Below are 23,637 nucleotides of genomic sequence, written 5' to 3' on the forward strand. Positions count from 1 at the left end.
TCACTAGTAATTGTAATGTCAATGTGGCTTAACTTATAAGTCTTATTGCTCATTTTGAAATAAAGGTGAAAGGTACCTCTTCACTTTCAATTGTCTGACACGAGATTACTTTATTCTCACAAAAATATTTGGACTTAGATGAAATTGTATAGAATATTATTGTACTCATGTGTTTAATTTCTTCTTATAGAAATTTCAAGAGAATTTAGGATGCATTTGGCAGCAGCTTTTTCTAGTGCAGTCTGGTTGCTTTGGTAAACCTATTATTTTAGGTAAAGGAGGACTGTGTTAGTGAAGTGCTAATTTCTGTTTTAGATGAGACTAATTACTCTCCAACTATTGATTATGTACTGCAAGTGTGGCTTTTACCACACTTGGTAAAAGCGAAAGAACAGTCATGGAGTGTTCCTGCTTTTACCCGGCTGGCAGGTGCATTTGATGATATTGTGCTCCTCTTAAACAACCACAGACTGGATCAGGAAATACAGTTGTGTTTTAGAGAAATGCAATGAGATAAGAGAGGTATAAATTTTATGTGAGCAATTAAAATCCAAGCCTCCAACATGTTTTTATCACAAAATATAAATGATATCTATTGCTTGTTAAACATCACTGTGGCAAACTCTGTTCTATGTACTTTATATGCATTGTATTTAGCCTTTACCATAATCCTGTATTATTAGTATTGTATTCCCATCATGCAACCATGATAAATGGGGTTTTACTTACACTTCCAGGAAAATACATTTAACAGTAGAAGTGCCAAGTTTAAAATCCAGATTTATTTAAAATCAGAACTTATGCTTTTAGTTGTATCCATGCTGTAAAATGTATTTCCCTTCCTCTTTGCATGCCCAGGTGACTTTTGCCAGGGAACTTCTCTAATCCTATAGGGTGTATGTACTCATGTATTTTGCTTTTATTCCCTCTACTATTCAATTTTTTAATGTGCTACTTAACTGTATCTTCAGCATCTAGCACAATACTTTACCAATAGTAGATATTCAAAAACTGTTTGTTGAATGAATAAGAAAATGATTAAAACAATTCAGTTTTCAAGGTTCATTGGACTTGATTGGATCTATTCTCTTTTTTAAAGAAGACTTTTATTTTTTATTTTTATTTTTTAATTTTAATTTTATTTTATTTTAATCATTGTTCAAGTACAGTTTTCTCCCTTTTACTCCCATTCCAGCCCACCCACCCAACCCTCCCCACTTCCCTCCCATTACCACCCTCCACCTAGTTTTTGTCCTTGTGTCCTTTAAATTTGTTCCTGTAAACCCTTCCCATTCTCCTCTGAAATACCCTCTTCTCTCCCCTCTGGTTAATGTCAGTCTGTCCTCTATTTCAGTGTCTTTGGTTATATTTTGCTTGTTTCTTTGTTTTGTTGTTTAGGTTTCAGTTAAAGGTGAGATCATATGGTATTTGTCTTTCAGTGCCTGGCTTGTTTCGCTTAGCATAATGCTTTCCAGCTCCATCCAAACTGTTTCAAAGGGTAGGAGCTCCTTCTTTCTTTCTGCTGCATAAAATTCCATTGTGTAAATGTACCATAGTTTTTTGATCCATTCATTTACTGATGGGCACCTAGGTTGCTCCCAGCACCTAGCTATTGTAAATTGTGCTGCTATGAACATTGGGGTGCAAAGGTTCCTTTGTATTGGTGTTTTAGTGTTCTTAGGATATAGTCCTAGCAATGGAATTGCAGGGTCAAAAGGCAGATCCATTTTTAGTTTTCTGAGGAAGCTCCATACTGTTTTCCATAGTGGTTGTACCAGTCTGCAGTCCCACCAAAGAAGCAGAAAGCCTGAACAAACCAATAACAGCAAAAGAAATTGAAACAGTAATAAAAAAACTCCCAACACACAAAAGAGAAAACACATATATGTTCTTACTCAAGAATAGATCCTCATAAAAAGAGTGGGAGTCTTCCATCTTCTTGGATTTTCTGTAATAATCTGTGAAGGATAGGGTTTAGCTCTTCCTTAAATGCTTTGTAAAATTCTCCTGTGATAGCATCCAGTCTAGGGCTTTTCTGTGTTTGGAGTTTTTTGATTACTGCTTCAATTTTGTCACAGGTTATTGGTCTGTTCAGGCTTTCTGCTTCTTCTTCATTGAGTTTTGGAAGATTATATATTTCTAGAAATTTGTTCATTTCCCCTAGGTCTCCAAATTTCTTGGCATGTAATTCTTTGTAATAATTTCTTACCATCTTTTATATTTTGTGGTATCAGTTGTAATCTCTCCTCTTTCATTTATGATTGGGCTTATGTGGTTCCTCTTTTTTTCTTGATGAGTCTGCTTAATGGCTTGTAAATATTGTTTATCTTTTCAAGGGACCAGCTCCTGGATTTATTGATCCTTAGAATTTTGCTTTTATTCTCAATAGCATTTATTTCTGCTCTGATCTTGGTTATTTCCCTTCTTCTACTTGGTCTAGGCTGTCTTTGTTGTTTCTCAAGTTCTTTTAGGTAGGGTTAGGTATTTTATTTGAAATGTTTCTATCTTTTTTAGGTAAGCCTATATTGCTATGAACTTACCTCTCAGGACTGCCTTTGCTGTGCCCCATAAGTTTTGGACTGCTGTGAGTTCATGTTCATTTGTTTCCAGAAACTTTTTGATTTCTTCCTTGATCTCATTCTTGACCCATTCATTGTTTAATAGCATGCTATTCAATCTCTATGAGTTTAAATGTTTTTGAGTTTTTTCCTTGAGGTTGGTTTATAGTTTCAGTCCCTTGTGGTCAGAGGAAATGCTTGATATGATTTCAATTTTCTTGATTTTTTTGAGGCTTGTTTTGTATTCTATCATGTGGTCTATGTTTGAAAATGTTCCATGTACATTTGAATAGAGTGTGTGTTTTGTTTCTTTCAGATGAAAGGTTCTATGTATATGAGTTAGGTCCACTTGATCTAGGACATTGTTCAATGCCACAGTATTTTTGTTGACATTTCTTTGGAAGATCTTTCAATTTTTGACAGTGAAGTGTTGAAATTCCCTACTACAATTGTGTTGCTATCAATATCTTTCTTGAAGTGCTCTAAGATGTTCTCTATGTATTTGGGTGGTCCTATGTTGGGTGCATATATATTTACAAAGTTTATGTCTTCTTGATGGATTCTTTCCTTGAGTATTATGAAGTGACCTTCTGGGTCTTTTTTTATGACCCTTTGTTTTAAATCTATTTTGTCTGATATGAGTATTGCTACCCCACCTTTTTTCCCCTATTTGCTTGGAATGTTTGTTTCCAGCTCTTCACTTTCAGTCTCTGTAGGTGTTTTGTTCTGAGGTAGGTCTTTTTTAGGCAGCATATATGTGGGTCATGTTTTCTTATCTATTGAGCTAATCTATGTCTTTTGATTGCAGCATTGAATTTGTATATGTTTTAGGTTATTATTGATATATACTTATTCATTGCCATTTTTTGGTACCTGTGTTCCTCTCTTCCTCACTCTTCCTTCCTTTTCTTAGAGCAGTCCCTTTAGCATCTCTTGCAGAGCTGGTTTGGTGGAGGTGTATTCTTTTAAATTTCTTTTGTCTTGGAAACTCCTTATTTGGCCTTCCATTTTAATTCAGAGCCTTGCTGGGTAGAGTAATCTTGGTTGCAAGTCTCTGGTTTTCATTACTTGGAATATTTCTTGCCAATCTCTTCCTTGGAAGGTTTCCATTGAGAAGTCAGCTGCTAGTCTTGAGGCTCCCTTGTATGTTACTCCTGTTTCCCCTTGCTGCCTTTAAGATTCTCTCTTTGTCTTGGAATTTTGCCATTTTAAGTATGATGTGTCTTGAAGTGGGCCTCTTTGGGTTCCACCTGATTGGGACTCTCTGTGTTTCCTGGATTTGTGTGCCTTTTTCTCTCATCAAATTGGGGGAGTTTTCCATTGTTACTTTTTCAAAAAAGTTTTCTATCCCTTGCTTTTCTTCTCCTTCTGGTATCCCTGTTCTATGGATATTGTTCTGTTTCATATTTTGTTCCAGTTCCCTTACCACCTGTTCATTCTTTCTGAGTCTCTTTTCCTTTTCTTGCTCTATCTGGGTGTTTTTCTCTACCTTGTCCTCCAACTTGCTGATTTGATTCTGCTTCCTCCATATGTTTTTTTTATTTCTGAGATTTTATTGTTCATTTCTTTCAGATTTTTGTTTGTTGTTTCTATTTTCTTTTTGATGCCGATGTAGTTCTCACTCACTTGCTTGTAATTGTGTATGATTTTTTTAGCATCTTCATAACCGTTATTTGGAATTCTATATCTGATAGTTTGGCTTCCTCCATTTCGTTTAGTCTTCTAGTTGGGAGTGTTCCATTCCTTTTGATTGTATGTTCTTTCTTTGTCTCCCTATTTTAGGTGATTCTTTTTGTTTGTTTCTGATTTTCATGATGTTTCCTTTTGCTAGTTATCTTTGTAGGGTGAACTTCTATGGTAGGAATTCTGTGGGGTCAGTGGTGTTTCTCTTTGATCTCCTTGTCCTGACACTCTAGGTTTGCCCTTTCTTCTGTTTGTGTGGTCTCTTCTGTTTTACTTGAGTTTTTACCTTCTGGTTCCTCTGTTGGTGGTTTTTCTCCTTTAGCAGGTATACTGTCATTTGCAGCTCCCACCTATTCTTGTACACAATCAGTGGCAGAGGGTAGGCAAAATGGCTTAAGACAGCAGTGGAGTATTTTATGGTGTTTAAAGTACTAGGAAGTAAAGAAGAGATAGGAGATTCTTTGGATAAGTACGCCATTAACTGTGATATTTCACCCAACTAGCCACTTTTTATAAAAGGTGAAAGAGAGATAAGACTCTTGTTAGAGGGGAGGAGGATTGTGAGCTGAATGCAGAAAACAGAACACTTGTGCAAGGTTAGATGATGATATATAGTGAGAGTAAAGGATAGAAATTAGGCGTAGTCTCAGAAAGAAAAGATTCAACTGTAATAATAATTATGTTCAGGATTAAATTGAAGTGAGCTGAGATCATGGAGGGTTGCTATGTAGTATGTACAATTGTATGGGACAACAATTATTTACAATAGTACTGGAACAACAATAATATGACAGGAAATATATGATTTGGATAAACAGAATACAAAGTACACAATCAAGAGTTGTAGCCCTGGCTGGCGTAGCTCAGTGGATTGGGCGCGGGCTGCGAACCAAAGTGTCGCAGGTTCGATTCCCAGCCAGGGTACATGCCTGGGTTGCAGGCCATAACCCCCAGCAACTGCACATTGATGTTTCTCTCTCTCTATCTCCCTTCCTTCTCTCTCTAAGAATAAATAAATAAAATCTTTAAAAAAATTTAAAAATAAGAGTTGTGTGTTATTGGAACACAAGTGAAGTGAAAGAAGGAAAATTAAAATACAATAAAGAGAGAATAAAGAAAACCAGTCAAACAATGCAATTAAACAGAGAAATAAAAACAAGGAAAATTAAACATAAGGAAGAGAAATTTAAAAAATACTAATAAAATGAAAGTGGTAATCAGAGGGGTGAGGGGAGAGAATTTCAGGGGAATTTTAGGGGAAAAGAGGGAGGGTCTATAGGAATAAGTATAAAGGGCACATGGACAAAAGTTAGAGCAGGTGGAAATGGGAGGGAGGTGGGGAGGGCTGGGTGGGTGGGCTAGGATGGGAGTAAAAGACATAAAACTGTACTTGAACAATTAAAATTTAAAAAAATAATCAAATAATAATAGTAATAATAATAATAATAATAAATACACATAAACAATAACATGCCAGTTCCTTGGGATAGCAAAGTGACATTTGTCTGTTTCTCAGTTTTTGGCTTTAGCCTTGTCCTCCCCCTTTGGATCTGTCTCTGGGCCCTTCACAACTCCAAGTCTTATTGTCTCACTTGGGGGAAGAAAAAAAGGGGAAAAAAAGAGAGAGTAACTAAAATAAAAAAAATAATAAGCATCCTGCTGATTTTAAACCTGTTCAGGAAGTTCTGCTGGTCTTCCTAGTTGCAACAGGAAGACGGGGGCTGGGTTTGGTCTTTCTCCCTTTCTATGGTTTTGTGAGGATGGGGACCAGGTCTGCACCACAATATTCACAGTTTCTCGGCCTCTGGCCCAGGTCCTCTATGAGCTGCCAGGCTCAAATCAACCATTCAGCTGTGCACAGTGCAAGACAAGCTGGGTGTGTGGTTCCACTCGGCCACTCAGCCTCTGGGCACCCAGCACAAGGCAAGCCAGATGCTCAATTCCACTGGCCCACTCAGCCTCTGGATGTGCAGAGCTGAAATCACCCTGAGAAAGAACCAGCTGCTGCTCCAGAGTTCCTTGCAAAGCAGCTGCCCATGGTTCTTAACAAGTGCACAGCATTTCACACAGCCCAACTTTTCAACTGATCAGGAGGCTGTCTGAGTCAGGATCACACACAGCCCAACTCTTCCCTTTCCAGGTGTCACCTGGCTCCTCCATTTCTCTGGTGCCGGTGTCCACAGACCAAGAGGATGTGTATTGCCTCTGTGTGTCTCCTACTTCATCTCTATCCCCCCCAGCAACTTTCAGCATCCAGGTCCCTCCTGTTGAGGGGCTGCCCTTCCTGCTCTGGTGGGGGAGGGAGCTAGTGATCTAACTCTCCTCCCATATGCTGTGGCAGGAGCTGGGTGGGGGGCTGCAGGTGCCTTAGTCCCAGAGCAGAACCCAGGGACCTTAACATCCCAGCACAATCTCTTCACTGTCTGTTTTTCAATGTCTTCTGCAATTTTTGGCCTCCGAACTTCATATTAACTGGGATTCTGTTGGCTGTTCACTCTGTTCCTGAATCAGCTAGGTGTTCCAGCTGGTGGGAACTGGGCTCTATTCCCACCTACCTCCTACCATCTTCTGAATCTTTACTTTGGATCTTGAAGGATGAGTAGATACTCACCTGGAATGTATATGTCGTGGTAGTGACTGGACTGAAATTGTGAACTGAGGCAGCAAAATAATACACTTTAAAATGTGGACTGCATGTAGAATGTAATTTTCTTTACACTTCAATAAATTATTTTTTCTTTATGTATTGTTTTTTCCTTTTCCATCAGAAGCTACTATATCCTATAAACTGTATTAAGGCTACATCTATAAAGTTAATTCAGGTATTGGTTTCCTTAATGTGTCATTTTAAAACTCCAACAAAAATAATTTCAGTACGGTTAATTATTCTCTTATAGCTGAAAAATATACATTAATTATAATTTATCAGAAAAATAATGCACCTAGTATTGAATATTAACACTATCCAACTTTATGGAAGAAATGCAAGACAGAAACTACCCATTGTAAAAATAATGAAATGCAGATATTTGAACATATGTGTCAATATTTACTTTATTCTTTCCAGAGAAACACATAAACCAATCATATATATCAGAAAACTTCCTGTATACCTTACAATGTTAGTAAAATTGTCACCATAAATACATATACTCTCAAACTTAAAAATTGATGTTTTGGTAACTGGGACTGTATTATTACCTCCAAGAAGTAATGTGATTGATATTTCTGACATCTATCCATGAAAGACTATTTAACTGTACCAAGCCACACTGCTAATAGTTCTAGGATTTGTGTCTTTGTCTCCACAGTCTGGATAATTATTGTTATTCACACATCTACCCATGGTAAGGTTAGCACGTTTATGCATACCGGCTCAGAATATCTGGGTTCTAGCACTGACACTCTAATGTCTACTTCTCTGGCCTTAGGCAAATTATTTAGCCTCAGCATGATTGAGTTTCCTCATCTATTAAATAAATTGCAGTAAGTCATGTATCTCCCTGACATTTTACAAGAAAATAAATGTGTGATGGTATATTTTTCCAGGAGACATCTGAGCGCTACCAGTTAGAGTTCTGGATTGCAAACAAAGGAAACCAACTTTATTAACTGGCATGAGAAAGGATTTTATTAGAAGTGTTTAGGTTCAGAATGCAATCTTGGACAAACAGCTCATGCAGCACACCAAGGAAGCAAGGTACTGACAAGAACCAGCTCCTTCTAACATCACTTTTGAACTCCAGCCACTGTGTGCCAAGTTCCATTGCTCCTGGACACCCACACTATGCTGTTGCATAGACCCTGTGCCTTTGCAGTCACTCTGAAAAATCAAAGCCTTGCCAAGAGTGTCTGGTGTATCCCTGTTTTGTCTGCCAGGTCATAGGAAGAGGGAATGCCATTGGGCCAGAAAAGGGGCTCTGTCTTCTGCTGAATTTGAAACTGCCTCCAAGTAGAAAGAGAGACTGGCAGCCAGTACAACAGTCTTTCACCAGCTTCTCAAAGGGATCATGACCCCAACACTTTTGCCAGAAAAGACGATGAATCACTGCATTAGATGATCTCTAATTACTGGGATTTACAGCTCTGAAATTGTATGATTCTAAATACTAATTTTCCTTTCTTCCATCATCTACAAACTCAGAATTTCTTTACCAAGATACAAATGCAGCAACAGAATGACTAACAGCATTGTGGGGTCAGCCCTGAAACATCTCATAATCATTTCAGTGGGTGTGTAATTATGATGGTTGGGCTAATGACAGAGAGTAACAGATGTCTCGCAGTAGTCACCCAGCTGAATTTTTGGCAAACCAGCACAAATTCCTCAAACAAAAATAATGTACTTTTTCATATAGTCCTCTGGTGCTGTGTTATGAGTTTATTAAGGTGTGATATGGCTCAATAATTATATGTTCACACTTTAAGATGAATGAGAATGGGTATAAATTTAAATCTGTCCCTTTTGAGCTGAATTACCACGGAAAGTAACTTGGCCTCAGTATGCATTCATTTCCTGTTTAGTAAAATGATAGCTTTAATTCTAGTCAATGAGTGGTATTATGAAAGCAAAATGGTGGAATTAAAAGAATTATAATGTTTGACACATAGGTACAGCTCAAAAAATTATGATGAAAGTCATAATGATAATAAGTAATTTCCAAACCTGTGAAAAAAACTCATTCCAAAAATTGTTTATACTTTTAATTTTTAAGTCAAGAATGACAAAGATACTTAGGTCATATGTCTTGATATATGTTCTATGTTAAAGTGTGTTTTATAAACTATAAAACTGATGCCAAATAATCACTAAAATATCATGTTGTAATATACAAATGAACATTTTTTCTTTATGTGGTAGATACACCTAAAATAAAAATATTTTTTAAATGACCACATTATGCTAAATTATGTCAAAATATATAAAATTGATTCAGTTACATTCAACGGTTTCACAAAACTAAGTTGAATATAAAATATACAGTGTTTAAATAACTGAATTAATCTTCAAAGATGAATGAAACAAAAAGGTAGAAAGTAGTAAATGTGAAGGACTTCTGAGCCAGCAATTGTCACTTTCACTCTCAACCACCTTGGCTTTTGTGTTTGATCTTCAACTTATTGTTGGCAGGTAAGAAAAGTTATTTGCTGTACAATAGGTAGCAATAGGTAGGCGCAGCCTAGAACTGGTACAGGAGGTCTGGGTTTAATAGTGTGGTTGTTCCCTTTGAAAACCTCGCTGGTTCTGTGAGTCTCATAGTGAATGTGCTCTCTCTTTGTGTTTTGTAGGTAAATGTGAATGTGGCAAATGCACTTGCTACCCACCAGGAGATCGCAGGGTATATGGGAAGACGTGTGAGTGTGATGATCGCCGCTGTGAAGACCTCAACAGTGTAGTCTGTGGAGGTGAGCAAATTAACAGCTTTCTGCTACTGCATGCAACTTGCTTCACCTGTCTTTCTTATTCTACCTATTCCCTTTTTTTAAAATTCCATTAAAAGAAATTAAACAGAAATTAATACACAATCAGACTTAAAAACATTATAGTTACATTTGTAATGACCTTTATGTTCTTGGACTCTGAGACCCAAATAACAGCTTATTGAAAGTAAGAAACTGTGCCAAGAGCCCTGGCTGGGTGACTCAGTTGGTTGGAGCATCATTCTGTACACCAAAATGTTACAGGTTTGATTTTGGTCAAGGCACATACCTAGGTTGCAGGTTTGATGCCTGGTCAGGGTGCATATGGGAGGCAACCAATTGATGTTTCTCTCTCACATCAGTGTTCCCCTCTCTTTCTCTCTCTCCCTTTCTCTCTCTCTAAAAAAAACAATTAAAATATCCTTGGATGAGGATTCATTTAAAAAAAATAAAAGTGTACAAAGAAAGAATGGGGTTGATAGCAGGTGGTCAGTAAACGTAACACAGCCAGACAGAGTCCCAGAGGTAGAAGGCTGACAGTTTTTACCTGATCTTCCTTCATCCAGGAGAGGGAGTGGGAGTCAATATTATTATTCTCTTAGTTTGGTCTTATAACATCTGATATTGTAGAGATGATCCATGCTGATTACAGCTCCTTCCAGGTTTCCAGTACTTGAGTTGAACTGGATGTAAACTCAGACTAAAAGAATATATAATAGCTACACCTTTTCAAGATAATTATCATAATGCTATTGAGCACTTTAGTGGAAAGAACAAAATGAAAGTATAATTTATGAAATGCAGGGACACTATTGCTATCATCTATCTAATATTCATATGTATCTATCTATTTTCTCTCTAACTAACTGTAAACACTTGGAATTTGACCAAAAGCTTTTTATTTCTTTTCTTTGAGATCCAAGGGAAAGGCCCTTTTTAATGACTATTGTGTCAGGTGATTTATCTCATGCAGTCCTCATGTCAGCCACCTTAAGCAGTTTCTCCTGCTTTTTTCATCATACAAGTGGAAAAGTGAGTGAGGCTTGTGCTGTTAATGTCCCATAGCTAAAAAGTGGCAGACCCAGGATTTGAGCACTTGATGTTCGGTTCACATATCTTTCCCTATATCACAGTTTTCCCTAGAGTGACATTAAACTCTTTTGACTTTACCTCAACATTACTGTTAGTTTAGATTGTTCCTTCAATGGTATTACTTACCAGAAATATCTAAGCAGAGAATAATCTTTTTATTAAGGACATTATCTGTATTGACTCATTTAATTCTCACAATGCTATATATAAAGTCTGTCTGACACCTAAGAAAACCATATACATGTCTTTTATCATCATTACCATTTTCTCTGACATGCAGTGTCTACCTCACATTGGTCTCCCTGCCCACCTACTTTGGTGACTTGGTTGAATTGGTTGATATTGTAGAAATCTGTTACGTCAATATATCCTTTAACATTCCAGGAAGTAGGTTACTTGCTTTCCTTGTTACTTACTTCTTAATCTCTCCTTGTGATGGTTAGTCCTATTGTTTAGAGAGAGAGTTCTGGGAGAGAGATGGTGAAATATCCTCATGCTCATGTGTATCCTAAAGAACATACAGCTAGAAAAGCTACATAAAATTTACAATCCACATGGACACTCTGTTTAGTATTACTCAACAATATAGGCCCCAAACATAGCCAACTATTACCATTTGTGGTAGTTACAGTCTATAAAGTCATCATGAAAAGTGAATTAGTGGATACTGAATCACTGCTCCTATGGGAAAAAGAAGAGTAAGGCCCTTCCTCTAGTCACAACATTTTCATGAATAGATCAATAATACACAAGCTTGCTTTATGTGTTCTGTTCAGAGATATCTTGTGTAATATTTACTTGACTCATTAACATTGAACTCATGGTCAAAAGCCCTATAACTCACACCTAAACAAAGATTATGTGACATATTTTCTCCATAAGCACATTACAGCCTTCTTGTATTCAGGAACACTAGACAGCACTTCAGCACTATAGTTAGGGTCTATCTTAAACACTAAAATCACTAACAAAATTCACAAAAATGTTAAAAACATGACACTTAATATACTGCAAAAAAGATACTATTTTACAGCTTTAGAGCTGAAACAGAAGGCAGAGTATGACCTTCTTTGACCTTGGCTTGGAAAGTAAAACCTAGTCAACTCATTTTTTTTTTTTTTTGCCAGTCTGCCTGTATTCTCAAATGTTCTGGAAAGCTTCACAAGTATTTATTACAAATATATTTTAGGGAGTAAGAAAATTCTCAAACACAGGATCTGTGAATAATGAGGATTCACTATATTCACCTTAAACCTCACTAGAAATATCACTTCCCACTTTAGCTTTGCACTTGGCCTCATACTGTGATTTTTTCTTAACAACAGATAATAAAGGTACTGTGATTTTAATTATTCTCTTTTCTGTGCATTTCTTCATAGAGGGAATTATATGAGCCCTAACTATTATAGTTTTGAATTTTGTTTATGTCTTAGCTATTTCCTGTGATGAACATACAAGAAACATGTCATTAATTAACATATTTGAACCTGTAGTAATGTTATTAAAGTACACAACATAGTAAACCAATTGATAAAGAAATCACAAGTTTCCATGCCTTTCATGAACATTTATATAAATGTAATTTAATATTTAGAAATGTAAAATGGCAATATAGTACAGTAGTTAAGATGATAGACTTAAGTGTGTTTATGGCATAGATCTATGCCATTTACTACCTACCTGACTTGAGGCAATTTATATAATCCCCATTTTTATCTATGAAAGGATGATCATACTGATAGCTACCTTGTAGGGTTTTGTGAGGTTAAATGAGTTAGGATAGTACCTGGTACATGGTGCCATATATATACACAAATATTGTCATAATTATTATATACATGTAAAGAGAGTGACAGATAGAACCAGCTCAGGCAGAAATTTATGCTGTGGTCTACTGTGAACTCTATGAGATATATGACAGAAGTCCATAATTGCTTGTCTGTGCCTTTTGTAACAACAATGTATTTGGAACTTTGATGGGCTGGCCTTCGATTTTGGATGGCATTGATGATTTCTCCTTTCTGATATTTCTCCTCAGATTTGATATTGAACTATCAAATCAAAATGGACTGTCATCTATTTCAGAGGTAGTTTCAGTGTTTCTTACTCTGCAGTGGATCTGCCCAAGCAGGGAGGAGTAAAATTAAGAAAATACTGGCCATTAGTATTCCTCAAGTCAAAATATGCCAGTATTTCTTACTCTATTTAAAAATACCCATTGTCATAAAGAAGCCTCTCATTGTTTAGTAATATCCTTTTATGTAGAAAGCACATAGTATAACCAAATCAGCAAATACTTATTGAATACTTATTCCATGTAAAGCCCTTCAGTGCCCTTCAAATTCACACATGTCCTTAAATATTTTTGGTCGCTTGATAGCATTACCTCTGACTTATATGGTAGCATTCTTCTGGGTTCAATCTCAAACCCATGGAAAGTTGCTATATCACCAACTATTCCACATAACCAACTCTCCCTGAGTTTGTTAATTCCTGGTTGCCCAAATCCTTGATGATTTCCAGTTCTTATTCTACATGAGCACTTTTAAGCACAGAATTGTAGTTATTCTACTCTGAAACCCCAATAAATTATCTTCTCTCTGGGTCTCAGAAAAACTTCCCCATCCATTTTTTTCAGATTTTTCCTTTAACCACTTAATTTCTTATTTTTACTCATCTCCCAGAGCTTACCAATAAATCTTGGCATTTCCCTTGAAATGACTCTTGGATGTCATTTCTGCCTGCTATCTGTTGCCCTTGAGTAACCTCAGCTTCTTCCACTCTCATCTTTAGGTCAATGTCTCCCAAGATGATTTCTTATCATTATTCCCCCTGGCCTCAGACTCTTCTTTTCAAATTCTAATTAAGTATTTTATATGGAAATTTCAGGTTTTGCATGGTTAAAATAATCATTTATTAATTAATGCAACAAATATTTATTGGGTCCCTGACATTTGCCAGCAGTGGAGAGTCAGTGGTGAATCTATTGCAGTTGATAATTAAGCTTGAAAGGCATACATTGACAAAGGGATGACAATGAGGTGAGTGGTCTGAAAGGAGAAGCACCAGTTCAGTGGGAAGATGCATAATAGTGGAATTTAATAGACTGGAGTTAAGGATGTCTTCTCTGATGTCTTCGTATCTGGGTGATGTTTGTATGATGCATAATATGTGCTTTACATGTATTAAAAAGATAGGCATCACACCAACATACTTGGCAATAATAGGATGCACAGAATTTAGGTGAGGAAATGTGGATGTGATAGCAGTCACAGAGAACAGTGTGTTTCAAGGAGCATGGGGCACTGGGACAGTTATATGTTCAAGAAACATTTGTGAACCAGGGAGAAACTGTATAATTAGAGATTATAAAGCAAAAGGGAAAAGGGCATGACATGGTTTATAAACCACACCAATGATTTGGGACTTTACTAAAAGAATGATTGGAAGCTATAGAAGGGGTTTATATAAGGCAATACACAATCACTTTATTTAAGAAGTACCTTTGAGCACCAAGTGAAATAATTCAATATAAATTGCTGGGATATGCTTGTGAGGTGTGGGTGAATATGGTTGAATCCTAGTGAGAGATGAGGGTGGTATAGCTAAATGGAAGTTAGTAGAGTAGAAAAGGTACTAGATATATTAGAGAAAGTATTAGAAACAATATAGACAATTGGCTAACAAAACTCCTTACCTTGCATCAAAAAACTCTAACCTGTTAAACTCTTAGCTATGTTTTCCTGGAAACAGATGCAGATGGTATATGCCAATATTACCAGGAAGCATTGCTCATGATATACTGACCTATGATTGATAAATTTCAACTGCGTTGGAAGGGATGATGAATGTCTGATGGGAATGCTATGATTTTGGCTTCCATGAGTGCTGTGACTCTGCCAACAGGCATGTCGTTTGCAGAGTTTCTGGAAGTTATGCTAAGAAACTGCTAGAAAAAGGTTTTAGCTCCTGTGGAGCATGAGGCTTCTTCTAAACCAGAGAAGTCTCAACATTGTGCAACATGGATCTCATTTCTGTGCATCTAAGCAGTGTTATCTGTAGAGAAGATAATCCCCTGCTCTCACGTTGAGTTGTTTGTTTGTTTTTGTTTTTGTTTTTTAGAGTTTGCCAATTCTTTTTTTTAAGATTTTATTTATTTATTTTTAGAGAGGGAAGGGAGGGAGAAAGAGAGAGAGAGAAACATCAATGTGTGGTTGCTGGGGGCCGTGGCCTGCAACCCAGGCATGTGCCCTGACTGGGAATCGAACCTGCGATGCTTTGGTTCTCAGCTTGTGCTCAATCCACTTAGCTACACCAGCCAGGGCTCATGTTGAGTTGTTATCCTCATGAATTGCTGCAAACTCCCATGGAGAGAAAAGCCCAGTACTGTCCAGCTGACAGGATGCAGGTCCTGCCCCAAATCTGTCTAAGAAGACTAGTGCCAAGCATCAATCTAAAAGCTTAGCTGAACCTATGAAACTTACCGCCACACCCTGCCACTGCCCTGGGCATATAAGCAACATTTCTAGAAATTCGTGATTGAGTGATGTGAGTGAGGAGCAGGGTATAATCAAGGATGAATCTTGGTGGTTTGAGCAACTGCATGGGTGGAGGAGATTACTTTTTTTTGAGACTAATTGTTCTCATTTGTTGAAAAAAATGAGTTTTTTCCTAGAGGCCAAAGGAGATGGAGAAATTTAAGTGTATTATGATTTTGTTCCTTTTACCTGACATTCTATTCCTTATATTCACTTCTCCTTCTGAATTGTTCTTTATCATTTTTTTCATTCATCCAAATCATCTCCTTTAGAAAGCCTTTCTAAAATTATTTTATACTTCTTCCATACTGCAACACCTACATTAAAACATCATCACATTTGTCTCTTTAAGTCTATAGAATTCTCATGCATGTAACAAAACATTTCCCCTCTGAAAAATTATGGTAGTCTCAAATTTAGGATAAAAGTCAATGCTTATGTACTTTTTTGAATAAATTATAAGTTAAAGAGTGTGGGAGTGCACACAATATTGATTCCAGTTTTAGATCAGAAAATTCTTCAAGTTGAAGTTAGCATTTGATGTGGGCCTCGAATAGCTAATACTTGGAGGTATAAAAATTGAATGTGAAGATTTTAGGCCTGGCAAAGTGAAGAAAGGCACAGAGGTGAAAAAATATTTGATGTGTTGAAGAATATATTTATTTCATTTTCTTACATCAGTGCTTTTTCTCAGCTGCTCTTTAAACCATCCTTGGAAAGGATTTTTTCCAAACTATTCACTCATTTATCACTTATAATAGATATTATTTCACCTCCTTTTATTTTACTTTGCTCATATTTAGATATCAGAACATCATAAAATATTTTTATATTAATGTTCTTTCAACACTTAACAAAACTAAAATAGTATAAAGAACAAAATAAAAATTGCCCATAAATTCACCATACAAAAATAATACCTGATACAATTTTGTTTATTTCCTTCTAGGTTTTGCATTTTTTCTGAGAGGTAGTTTTTTCAATCTAGATTAATCTTCTTTGGATATTTTGATATTTTGTGTAGAGAAAGCTCACATTCTATGGTATGTTAATTTGTTTCAGTTTGTGCATTAGTACACTCTACTACATTTTTTCACACACGATTTAAGTGAATAGAAGTAACTATTATCTTTTAAACCAAGTGAGGCAATGCCCGAACAATATAAACATGAACCTTATATTCAAAGGATCAGCATTTGGATTCTGGCTCTATTTCCCACTAGTTGTCATAACTTGGATGAGTCATTTTGGTCTCTTTGCCTTGGTTTACTCATGTGCACAATAAAGATAATAATGCCCACCTGTTGGCTTTATGGTAAGAAAGGGACATAAAGCATGAAAAGTGTCTGGTACTATGTGATAAGTGGGCCATAAATGCCCTATCTATGTAATGGAAAGCAAAAGACTGAAGTGTCCACCTCTATAACAGGACAAAAGAATCCATCTGTTTAAGGTATCATGAGGCACTAGTTACAAAGTGTTTTGGAAGGAAGTTGGCATCGTATAAATTGGCATTTCTATGTGTCATAGAAGGAATGGCAACTAGTTTGTTTCAGGCATTTAGTCTCCCATCATGTAGCAGCCAGTGGTGAATGAATCTTAGTATTATGAGTGTGTGAAATTCACTGACATTATCCCTCTAGTGTAGCTTCAAAGGAAAACAAAATAGAGAATCACCAATTTGGGAAATTTTCTCAGTTCACCACCAGACACTGAGCCATCACATGCAAGGGTGAACTATAACCCTTTGTATCCATAGTGTGTTCAGGGAAAAATGTGGGCCCCTTACTCCAAAGCAGCATTTCAGCAAACAACAAATAGTAAAACCAAAAACATCCATAAACCTGCCTAATCAGCAGGCACAGAAAAACTGATAGCCAGTGTTGTTTATCCACCTCCTTAACAACAACACTAAAGATGATTAAGCCAATTCTGTCAGGGTAGGATAAATTAGAAATTATAACTGAAGGTGAATGTAAGATAAATTAGAAATTGTACCTAAAGGTGAACATAACTTTAAGCAGTTCAATTTTGATTACACCAAAATTACATCCTGAAAGTCACTCACAAAAAGAAAGTAAATATGAAGACCATTCTCCATTTAATTAACTTATTGGAAAGTCATGTTTAATTATCATGAAAATATATGTGAACCCTGTAAAAACATCTTTGTTAACAATAAAAATTTTACATGAACTATAAATACATGGATTTTTAAAATCAGATAAGTCACTACTCAAACAAACATGCTTTCTCCTGAGTGATAGTCCTTAAGATATACTTGTTTTTAGTGGTAATGACTTTCATATTTCACAAACAAAATATATCTTCAGGTTGACTCACATGTGTTTGTTTTTAGCCTAAAATAATCTTAATTAGAGCCCTCTGGCCTATACTCTGTATACTTGGGATGAGAATAAGAAATGGACTGCTTATTGCTTTACTTCTTTCTCTGTTTTAATAGTTTATTTTTCATTGCAGCTTTCCATTACCATTTATTCCCCATATAACCTCTTCACCTCCACACTCCCCACTCCCCTCTGCAATCACCACACTGTTGTCTCTGTCCATGAGTCCTTTTCCTTTTTTTGCTCAATCTATCCACCCCATCAACCCTACCCAGAGCTGTCAGTCTGCTCTCTATCTTTGAGTCTGTCGCTATTTTGTTAGTTCAGTTTTTTCATTAGATCCCACATATGAGTGAAATCATATGGTATTTGTCTTTCTCTTTCTGGCTTATTTCACCTAGCATAATGTTCTCCAGGTCCATCCATGCTGTCAAAATGGTAAAATTTTTATTTTTTATGGCCAAGTAGTACTCCATTGTGTAAATGGCCTATGGTTGTTTTATCCACTCTACTGATGGACACTTGGGGTTCTTTCAAATCTTAGTAGTGATTGTAAATAATGCTGTAGTGAACATAAGTGTGCTTATATTCTTTTGAATTATGGTTTCTTCAGATAAATTCTCAAAACTGGAATCACTGTGTCAGAAGGCAGTTCCATTTTTAAGTTTTGAGGTAACTCCATATTGCTTTCCACATTGACTGCACCAATCTGCATTCCCACCAATGGTGCAAAAATGTTCCCTTTTCTTCATATCCTCACTAGAACTTGTTGATTTATTGATGTTAGCCATTCTGACCAGTGTGAGGTGATATTTCATGGTGGTTTTAATTTGCATACAGCTGATGATTAGTGACATTGAGCATCTTTTCATATATCTATTGGCCATCTGTATATCCTCTTTGGAGAAGTGTCTATACAGATTCTTTGCCCATTTTTAATTGGATTGTTCAGGGGGAATTGGTGTTGAGTTTTGTAAGTTCTTTATAAAATTTGGATATTAACTGCTTATCAGGTATATAAGCAAATATGTTACCCCATTCAGTGTGTATTCTTTTTATTTTGTTGATGGTTCCCTTTGCTGTGTAAAATATACTACACTATATAAATAAAAGGAAGGATTTTTTTAAAAATGATCATATCGATAGATGCAGGAAAAGGAATTGATAAAATCCAGCACTCATTTATGATAAAAACTCTCAGAAAAGTGGGAATAGAGGAATCATATCTAAACATAATAAAGGCCATGTATAAGAAACCCACTGCCAGCATCATACTCAATGGGCAAAAACTATAAACATTCCTCTTCAGATCAGGAAAAAGACAAGGATATCTGCTTTTACATCTCTTATTCAGCATAGTACTGGAAGTTGTAGGTATAGCAATCAGACAAGAAGATGAAATAAAAGGCATGCAAATTAGAAAGAAAGTACAATGGCCATGATCTGCAGATAAAATGATACTGTATAATAGAGAACACTAAAGATTCCACCAAGGAACTACTGGAACTGATAAATCAACTGAGTAAAGTATCAGAATATACAGTTAATATATAGAAATCAGTTGAATGTTATATGTCAATAATGAACTATCAGAAAGGGAAATTAAGAAAAACAATCCCATTTACAATTGTTTCAAAAAGAATAAAATACCTAGGAATAAATTTAACCAGGGATGTAAAAGACTTGGACATGAAAAATTATAAGAGCCTGAAAAAAGAAATTGAAGAAGATACAAATAAATGGAAGCACATACTGTGTTCATGGACAGGAGGAATTAACATCATTAAAATATCCATACTACCCAAAGCAATCTATAGATTCAATGCAATTCCTAAGATACCAATGACATATATCACAGACTAGAAAAAAATATTTCAAAAATTTATATGGAACCACAAAAGATCCAAATAGCAACAGTGAACTTGAGAAAGAAGAGCAAAGTTGGAAGAATCATGTTACCTAATATCAAACTATGCTATAATGCCATGTCAAGACAGCATCATATAAAAACAGACATAAATCAATGGAACAGAATAGAGAGCCCAAAGATAAACCCACACTTTTATAGTCAATTAATATTTGACAGAGGAAGCAGCACATACAATGGGCTAAAGATAGTTTATTTAATAAAATTGGACAGATATATGCAGAAAAATAAAACCAGACCTTCTTAAACCACACGTAAGAATAAATTCAAAATGAGTTAAAGACTTAAATATTAAACTTGAAACCACAAAAAAGTACTAGAAGAAAACATAAGCAGGAATATCTAGGACATTATTTGTAGCAATATTTTATCTCAGGCAAAGGAAAAAAGAAAAAATAAGCAAATGGGACTACATCAAGCTTTCCTTTTTTTTAGAAGCTCCTAAAATAGCTGCCCATGAGTCCAATTAAAAAAAAAAAAACAAGAAGGCATAATGAAGAGCCACCTTTTAATTACACAATCAGTTTACGTCTCTTCAGGGAGTCCTTTAGTTCACAAATTCAATTTGAAGGTGATCATGAGTGCAGTGAGCCCCTGTGTTGCAAGGTTATTCATATTGAGCAAGACCTCAGGCTACTCACTCAGATCAGGACTGTTTTAGCTGGACAATATAGTCAGTAGTGGGATTGTGTCCAAAGTACATTTTAAAATCACAAACTTCTTTCCAAAGTTTGTAAGTGTACTAGTTAGGACTGTGGTTGGCTGAAGGTAATTGACACAAATAAGTCTGCAGGTTGTCACTTCAGAGATGGATATTGAGTTGGCTACCTGAGATTCATCAACATCCCATATGCCTTCTATCTTTCCTTCCACTCTTCCCTTCCAGTACGACTTTTATTGTCATGCTCCTAGAAAATTTCCATTTGTGTCCATCTTTCAGTAAAGAAGAAAAGGGAAGGGAAAAAAAACAAAGGGCAAGATTCTTGCTGACTGAGTCTGTCCCAATTTCTTCCGAAGACATTCACTTTCCTGGAAACCTCACCCAGAAGGTTTTCTTTGATGTTTCATTTATTAGAGTTCTGTCCTTGGGGTACCTCTAGGTCAAAAAGCCTGCATAATAAAACATCTTCCACACAGACATATTATCATTTCCCTGAAAAAGAAAAACTCCTATTATTAACAAAAGGAGAAGGCTATCGGGCAGGCAGAATATCATATAACTAGTATCCATTCATGGCTCAGTTTCCCAACTGAGAATGATCATTGTGGTGTTTTAAGAAAATGTGTCTCTGAGCTGATGACTGTTATTGGAAATGGTCACTATATAGAGCAGCATTGTCCAATAGAACTTTCTTTTTTAAAAAATATATACTTTATTCATTATGCTATTACAATGGTCTCAATTTTTCCTCTTTGTCCCCCTCTGTCCGGTATGCCCCTTTTCCCTCTGGCAATCTCTCCCTCTTAGTTAATCTCCATGGGTCGTATATACACGTAAGTTCTTTGACTTCTCTATTTCCTATAGCATTAATATCCCCCTGTATATTTTGTACCTACCATTTATGATTTTTATTCCTTGTACCATTTCCCCCATTCTCCCTCTTCCCCCTCCCAGTAGATAACCCTCCAAATTACCTCCATATTTATAATTCTGTTCCTGTTCTAGTTGTTTGCTTAGTTTCTTGGGGTTTTTTTAGATTCACTTGTGTAGTTGTGAGTTTGTTGTCATTTTAATGTTCATAGTTTTGATCTTCTTTTTCTTAAATAAGTCCCTTTAACATTTCATGTAATAATGGCTTGGTGATGATGAACTCCTTCAACTTGACCTTGTCTGGGAAGCACTTCATCTGCCGTTCCATTCTAAATTATAGCTTTGCTGGATAGAGTACTCTTGGTTGTAGGTCCTTGCTTTACATCACTTTCAAAGATGATGAAATGTTCTAAATCTGCATTATTCTATATAGTAGCCATTGGTCACATGTGGATACTGAGCACTTGAAATGTGCCTGGTGCTACTGAAAAACTGAATTTTATATTTCACTTAATAAATTTAAATTGGACAACAGATATAGAAAATTCTTGCTGAATATTTTGGTGTGGGGAAGAAATAAGAATAGGAACAAAAAACACTGATGGAGGTAAGTATCTGGGAGAGGATAAATGGCACTGGAAATGGAGGTGGAATGGAAAACTACTTACCTGTGTGAAGACTTGAGAAGTCATATGAATGAAGATTTAGTGTATTTCAAATCATTCATTAGGCTGGTTCTCCCTACAGGTTTTTTCTAGAATGATCTATTATTGTACACTATACAAAGATGACTTATCACTGGGTTCCACCAATGTTCTTACTGAATCATATATATATATGTGTGTGTGTGTGTGTGTGTGTGTAGATATATGTATATACATATACATATGTATATATTTCTACAATAGTTCTTCAATCCCTGGACAATCTTCCCAGAGGCCTAGGTGACAATAGAGTAAGGTTGATCTGGCAAAAGCTAAGTGAAACTACTGTTAGAGTTTTCATTTTTAACTCTAATTTTCAGGATGATTCCACTTGTTAGGCTTTCTTAATGGCCTTTTTTTGTGATTTTATGAGACACAATCATCTAATTTTTGTCCTTTTGTACTGAATGCTCATACTTTATGGCATCTCCTCCTCTACCTTAGCCCTAAATATTGGAATTTACCAAGACTTATTTGTCTCTAAGTGAGCTCATTAACCTCCAAAGCTTTAGATGAAGCTACTTTAGGAAACTGCAGTATGTACATGCCTGGACTTAACCTGTTCTCAACACCAGGCTTGTATGAACTGTTTCTTTGACTTTCCACCTGGTTATCTTAAGAGTGTCTCATGTAAAAAGGTAAAAGAAAAACAAAATAAAACATAAATAAATGACATAAAAGAAAACCACCAATAATACTAACTACTGATGAGGATGGAGAGCAATTGGACTTCCATACTTTTATAGTGAGTGTATTGTAATTTGTTACAACCATTTTCAAAGGCTTTTTGGTAATATCTCCTAAAGATGGACTTACACACATACTCTAAGATCCCATAATTCCACTTTTAGGTAAATGTCCAATAAAATTCCTACAAAAAAAGGAAAAATATTATCTCAATTATATCAAGCTCAAAACAGAGCTGATTCGCTGCTCTTAAACTCCCCATCCTACAGCTTCCATAGCTAATAAATAGCATCATTATTTAGCATATTTTATAGCCAGAAAACTAGCCTTTTGTTTTTTCTCACCTGCTGCATCCCATTCAACAGCAAGTCTCATAGGCATCACCACCAAAGTAGATCTCCATCTGCTTCTCTCCCTTTGCTCTGCTACCATGCTACTTTAAGCCTCTATCACCTTTTACTTGGACCTTTGCAATACTCTCTCACTTTTTCCATAGTTCTTCCCAATACACCTTAATTTCTCACAATGAGCTGCCAAAATAAATTTACAAATTGAAAATTATATCAATCTTGTTTAACACTCTTCTATGATTTCCTAATTCTATTAGAATAAAATTTAAACTTCCTACAAAGAATAAAAGTTTGCACCCTGGCTGGCATAGCTCAGTGGATTGAGTGCGGGCTGCAAACCAAAGTGTCGCAGGTTCAATTCCCAGTCAGGCCACATACCTGGGTTGCAGGCCACAGCCCCCAGCAACCGCACATTGATCTCTCTCTCTCTCTCTCTCTCTCTCTCTCTCTCTCTCTCTCTCTCTCCCTCTGTCTCTCTCTCTCTCTCCCTCCCCCACCCTTTCCCTCTCTAAAAATAAAATAAAATAATAAAATCTAAAAAAAGAATAAAAGTTTGCTATGTTTTCATTCCTGAATATTTCTCCAAATTTATTATTTATTCCATTTTTCTTACTCATTCTTTGAACTCATTGGCCTTTTTTACTTCCTGTAGCATACCAAGTTTTTTCTTATTCCAAGAACTTTTCATTAGCTTTCCTAGAATATTGCCCCTCTGGCTGCTTCTCATCCCTTGGTCGTCATGGACAACTCAAGATAACAGTGTTTCCACTGTTGAATATACCCACTTTAATTCTTCCA

General features: G+C 36.1%; 1 protein-coding gene across 2 annotated transcripts in view; it reads left to right on the top strand.

The window, feature by feature from the left end:
- Positions 1 to 23,637, top strand: part of ITGBL1 (integrin subunit beta like 1) — a 253,169-nt gene that overhangs the window by 217,913 nt on the left and 11,619 nt on the right. For both annotated transcript variants that reach the window (XM_045821829.1, XM_045821830.1), the window contains one exon: positions 9,531 to 9,647. In XM_045821829.1, coding sequence (XP_045677785.1) covers positions 9,531 to 9,647 — 117 coding nt within the window. The remainder of the gene's footprint in view (positions 1 to 9,530; positions 9,648 to 23,637) is intronic.

The sequence above is a fragment of the Phyllostomus hastatus genome, unplaced genomic scaffold (assembly GCF_019186645.2).
Source record: "Phyllostomus hastatus isolate PE091 unplaced genomic scaffold, TTU_PhHast_1.1 phas_scaffold_46, whole genome shotgun sequence".
NCBI classification, from domain to species: Eukaryota; Metazoa; Chordata; class Mammalia; order Chiroptera; family Phyllostomidae; genus Phyllostomus; species Phyllostomus hastatus.